We start from the raw sequence: 6000 nt of genomic DNA, 5'->3' as shown, positions 1-6000 counted from the left end.
CACCTCGCCCGGCTAGTTTTTTTGTATTTTTTAGTAGAGATGGGGTTTCACCATGTTAGCCAGGATGGTCTCGATCTTCTGACCTCGTGATCCGCCCGTCTCGGCCTCCCAAAGTGCTGGGATTACAGGCTTGAGCCACCGCGCCCGGCCCAGAATAGACTTAATCTGTGCTTTTCAGTTGAGTTTGGGAAGAGCTGCACCTCGAACTTGTTTAGATGTAACTTGTTCTGTTAGCAAAGGGTCATGTCAGAGTGCAAACATTTTTTAGCTAAGAATATTGCCGTTACGAGAACCCTATTCCAAAAGGTAATTACATGTGATCTATAGTCCTGAAAAATATTCCTTTTTTGGAAGGGAAAACCAAATTTATTCTTCTTTAAAACTAAAAATAATCGCTTCTCTGCCGACACTGCTGTCACAAAATATCCATGCCAACACTTCACATCCGAGAGTGGAGATGAAGCTGACCTTTAAAAACGTTCTAAGAGAGACATTTTCATTCTCCCAGCTGCAGAGACCCACCAGAGTTGCTGCTGTTGGGGGCGGGAGAAGCAAAAGTCTTCCTTTACGTCCCTGGTCTCCGCTTCCCGCCAGGGCTCGGACTCAGTTAGACATTCTTCCATGTAATCAAGCTAAGAGGCTTCCTCTCAATAATTTATAATTAAATCAAAATACTGATTAAAAACAGATTTTCCTAATAGGACAGAACACCAATCTAAATGAGCAGATTTATTAGTATGAACGATAATAAGTACACAATTGAATTTCATGTGAGCAAATTCAAGAAATCTTATCAAGATGAATCAACGCATCAAATGTATTTGGTTACCATTTATAGCACGCAGCTGTTGCCTCTCTTGATGCTCCAGGAAAGGAGGGAGTAGCAGTGCTCTCCTCACTCACGGCCTTCCTAGCCTGCTTTGAGGTTGCACCGACACAAAAGTTTGTTTTGTTGACAGCTGGGCCCAAACGCTAGGCACACGTCAGGCCTTTCTGGCCAGTTATCACCGAAACGACAGCATGCAGGAGAGATTTCAAAATACATGGGTTGTTTTAATATTCCCTATGAATTACTTGTGCAGATGGCAGCTTCCCCGGGGCTAGCCGCAGTTTACTCAGGGCCAGCAGTAGAAAATGCTCACTGTCAGCCTTCTGCCTCCTGAGTTCCGCCTTGGGGGATGACGCAGGCAGACTGGGACAACTTTTGGCGGGATGTCGAATGTGTTGTCTCTCTCTCTGGATGCAAAGGCAGGGATGTGTGGAGGCGCCGTGGCAAGGTGAAAGCACAGGCACCCTAGATACTCAAAGCATTTCTGATTTAGGGTGGGCCTTTCTCAGACTATAAAATGTAAGCTAGTTTCTGAGTTTTGCTATTGTTGGTGTTGATGGTGGTGTGATAAAACTCTTAACTGGTCAGATTCTTTCTGGCAAAGAAGGGTCTTGCTAGATGACAGTTAAGACCATTTGCTTTAGGTCACTGGTGCTGCTCGAACTGCAATTTGACAGGTGAAATTTAGAAGGTGTGAGAATTCATGACTCTCAACAGTTCCTGACACTGATGGGAAACAACCTTCTTAGAGGACAGACCTGGTCCCGTTTTATGTCTACGTGGGGCTGAACTGCAGGTGTGATTCTAAATGGAAGAAGGTAAGAGGATGCCCTGAGTAAACACATTCCAACACACAAGGCACTTAACATACAGATAGACCGAGGGTCTTAAATGATCTCTGGAGACCCTGTAGTTCAGTGGGTTCCACTCTGGCTAAGCATCAGAGTGTCTCGGGCAGATTCCTGAACCCCACCTCCAGAGCCCTGATTTGCTGTAGGCAGATCCCAGGAATCTGCATTCGTAAAGAGCTTCTCAGAGCCCAGAGCTGGGAGAGCACTTTCCCTAAGTCGCACCTCTAGTTGATCAAAGCGAGCTTGCTGCCTGCGCTATAAAGGCGCCCTCCTGATGGGCTGTATTTGAAGTCTGCTCCTGTCTGTCCCCTGCGCAGATTCATGCCCTGAAAGCAGCGCAGAACATTTGGAAGCCTTGCTCAGTCCTCCGGGAGCACCACCCCTGGACACAACAGTCATGCTTGTCATCAGCTGGGGATGATGGCTGAGTTCAGCCTTTCATCTTTGTACTTTTCAAAAGAGAAATATGTACACATCACAGTAGTTTAATATGGGACTGTATGGATTTATCTTTGGATACTCGGCAGGGATGCTCCACAATGACAGCTGTGTATGGGGAAAGATGGAACTGTGCCTTTGAGAAAGGGACTCATGACCTGGTGCCAGCTGCGAACCTAGAGGAGGCACCTCGCAGGGTGCATCCTGACTGCAACCTCCACCCAGCGAGGAGCAGGTCAGCCCATCCTCTGTTTCCGAGTTAGCAAGCAGGGCTGAGGAGGAGCTGTCTGGGACGTAGTAACCAACCTTCACAAACCACTGTAGGCATCGGAACTGTGCTTATTATACATTGGTGATGAAAACTCTGCACATGAGTCCTGGGGCTCCCAGGAGAAAAGCCTCACTCTGCCCTGACAGAGTTTCAGGAAAAAACCAAACCAGATGAACTAATACACAAAAAGAGAACAAAGCATTCCGATAAACTCAAACTTCTTATTTTTAATGAACATATGACTCAGCTGCCAATACCAAGACATGGGTTTTCCAAACATTTGCAAATGAATGCAAAATCACAGGTGGTGTTTGTAATATGCATTTTTCACCACTGTTTGATATAACGAAGTTACTAGAAAACTGATTCTTTTAACTTTCCTGTGACCTGCTTTAACATTCATCCTTTAATACAGTTATTAGGAATGATGACACGGTGCTGACATAAAGCTGCTCTCTGGGGAACAAATTATTTTCCTCTGTAGGACTTGAAACTCTTAAAATCCAATTTGCTGTAAAAGCTTACAGGAAAAAAAAAAATCAATAGAACTTTTGCAGACCAAACTAGTTTTTGTATAGCAATAGTTTTATAGCCTGCAGAGGAATTTTGAATTTCGTACCCTTTAGTACAAAATCTACAACATCTGAAATGGAAGCATTCACAATTTTAAACTCCCACTTTTTTAGTGACAGAGGGACACTGTCTACATGAGGCTTACATTCCATGCAAAGAAGCCACAGTTGGCCAACAATGTCCCTTTCAGTCAAACTCTGAGGACTTTCAAAACCATAATTCCAAATGCAGATTTCAAATGCAGACAGATTTGTGACAGTCTGATTTCTTCCCTCTTAATTTTTGTTTATATATACATATAAATAAAACTTCTCACTCATTAAAACGGCTATTATTTAAAAGACAAACAGGCCAGGAGCGCTGGCTCATACCTGTAATCCCAGCACTTTGGGAGGCTGAGGCCGGCGGATGAGAGCAAGAAATCGAGACCATCCTGGCCAACACTGTCTACTCTACTCTACTGAAAATACAAAAATTAGTTGAGCATGATGGTGCACGCCTATAGTCTCAGCTACTCGGGAGACTGAGGCAGGAGAATCGCTTGAACCTGGGAGGCGGAGGTTGCAGTGAGCCAAGATCACGCCACTGCACTCCATCCTGGTGACAGAGCGAGACTCCATCAAAAAAAAAAAAAAAAAGACAAAATAACAAGTCTTGTTGGGGGTGCAAAGAAGTTGGAATCATGCATTACTGCTGATGGGAATGTCAAATGGTGCTGCGACTATAGAAGAGTTTGGCAGTTTCACAAAAAATAAACACAGAATACCACATGAGCCAGCAAGTCTAAATTTGGGTGTATACCCCAAACTATGGGAGTATTGAAAGCAGGGACTTGAGCAGGTATTTGTACACCCACATTCACAGCAGCATTGTTCACACCAGCCAAAAGGTAGAAACAACCCACATGTTGTTCCTCGACAGATCCGTGGAGAAACACATTGTGGTCCAGCACTATAATGGAGTATTACTCAGCCTTAAAAAGGAATGAAGTTCCGACACACGCTACAACATGGATGAACCTGGAAGACATTCTGCTAAGACAAACAAGCCAGACAAATAAGGACCAGTGTTACACAATTCCACTCATATAAGGTATCTAGAGTAGGCAAATTCATAGAGACACAAAGTAGAATGGTGGTGACCAGGAGCTGGGTGGAGGGAGGAATGGGGAAGTTGTTCAATGGGTACAGGGTTGGAGCTTTGCAAGACGACAAGGCTTTGGAGATGGACGGTGGTGGTGCTGGTTGTACAACAACAATGTGAATGTACTTATTGCCTCTGAACTGGACACTTAAAAATGTTTGAGATGGGAAATTTTATGTTATTTACATTTTATCACAATTATTTATAACATATATATATAAAACATATATTATGTTTGTATAACAATATAAGTACTTAGAATTATAAAAATCCAACCCGTCCTATACATCTAAACACAAATTTAAAAGGACTCATATCTTGGCTCACAACCAAAGCTCAGCCTTGCTCCACTCTGAGATGTCTCATTGGCCAATGTGCTGACAGCAGAGAAGCCACTAAGAAGAGGCCCCGCTGGGATGCCAGAATAAAAATGCTCACAGTGGCCTGGTGCAGGGGCTTATGCCTGTAATCCCAGCACTTAGGGAGGCCAAGGCAGGCGGATCACCTGAGGTCAGGAGTTCAAGACCAGCCTGGCCAACATGGCAAAACCCCATCTTCACTACAAATACAAAAAAAATGAGCTGGGCATGGTGGCACACACCTGTAGTCCCAGCTACTAGGAAGGCTAAGGCAGGAGAATCACTTGAACCCCAGAGGAGGAGGTTGCAGTGACCTGAGATCACGCCACTGCACTCCAGCCTGGGCAACAGAGTGAGACTTCATCTCCAGAACAAACAAACAAACAAACAAACAAACAAATAAACCTGCTCACAGTGAAGTCTCATAAGAGGAACAGCCTTGCCTTGTTCTTTTCTTTTTGTTTGTTTTTGACAGTTTTGCTCTTGTCACTCAGGCTGGAGTGCAGCGGCATGATCTCGGCTCACTGCAACCTCTGCCTCCCGGGTTCAATCGATTCTCCTGCCTCAGCCTCCCGAGTAGCCGGGATTACAGGCATGCGCCACCACGCCCGGTGAATTTTGTATCTTGCCCTGTTCTGGACTGAGTACAGATCAACTGCACAGCATCTCTGGGCCTCGACTGGGAACCTAGGACCCCAGCTTAGCAAAGTGGCCTGAGCTATGACACCCAGTCCAAACCCATGCAGGCCTTTGCCTCCACCTCCCTCAACTCTCTTTACACAGTGTGGCGAGACCTCGGGGACAGCAGCCTCCTCGCCTCCCACATGAGAAAAGGAGGCCTAAAGTGGCAGTGGCCTAAAGCAGCAGAGCAGGCAGGTGCCGGCCAAGCGCTTGTAAGGACAGGCTCTTGATGACCCCTACACTTCAGGCTCAGGAAGGCTCTGAGAAGCACAGACACATCTGCTAGGTTCTGACACTGAACCCAAGGCACCCAGAGTCTGCCCTTTCAAGACGATGGCCCTCTGGGAAAGGCTCCAGAGGCTTCAGGAGCATGAGCAGAACAGTGAAATAACATGCACAACTTCAGCTGGGAAAACACAAATGAGGACACGCACCACTGCCAGAGGTGCACGAACAGGGAGAGGGTGCACCGCAGCTTCTGACCTACGTGCGTTTCACAGGGACTGCACTGGCCCGAGCGCCTTTCCTGGCATAGGCTAGAGCTCAAGGCTTCATGGCACTGAGCTCACCTCAATGTTCTATCAATACAGACAGAGAAAGAGTTTTCCAGAAGCTGGCAGAATTGACCAAGGGGAGGAAAGAGACCTTGCTCCTTTGCAGGAGATAATTTTCTGGGTGTTCAAATTCCTGACTGCAGCCCAGGAGCCGAGTTGATCATGACAGCAGTGGGTGGGTTCACCCAGGGACAATCACAGTCATGTGCATCATGACTGCAGCCCAGGAGCCGAGTTGATCATGACAGCAGTGGGTGGGTTCACCCAGGGACAATCACAGTCATGTGCATCATGACTGCAG

At 46.2% G+C, this 6000-nt stretch overlaps 1 protein-coding gene across 1 annotated transcript in view; it reads right to left on the bottom strand.

Annotated features, from left to right (window-relative positions):
- The window catches only part of DOCK1 (dedicator of cytokinesis 1), a 545861-nt gene that overhangs the window by 26786 nt on the left and 513075 nt on the right, over positions 1–6000 (bottom strand). Inside the window, exons 53-54 of the mRNA XM_011967590.1 lie at positions 2308–2436; positions 1075–1236 (exon numbers count right to left, since the gene is read on the bottom strand). Coding sequence (XP_011822980.1) covers positions 1075–1236; positions 2308–2436 — 291 coding nt within the window. The remainder of the gene's footprint in view (positions 1–1074; positions 1237–2307; positions 2437–6000) is intronic.

The sequence above is a fragment of the Mandrillus leucophaeus genome, unplaced genomic scaffold (assembly GCF_000951045.1).
Source record: "Mandrillus leucophaeus isolate KB7577 unplaced genomic scaffold, Mleu.le_1.0 Scaffold801, whole genome shotgun sequence".
NCBI lineage: Eukaryota > Metazoa > Chordata > Mammalia > Primates > Cercopithecidae > Mandrillus > Mandrillus leucophaeus.
The sequence above is the reverse complement of the archived record's forward strand: the minus strand, read 5'-3'. Positions and strand labels throughout refer to the sequence as shown.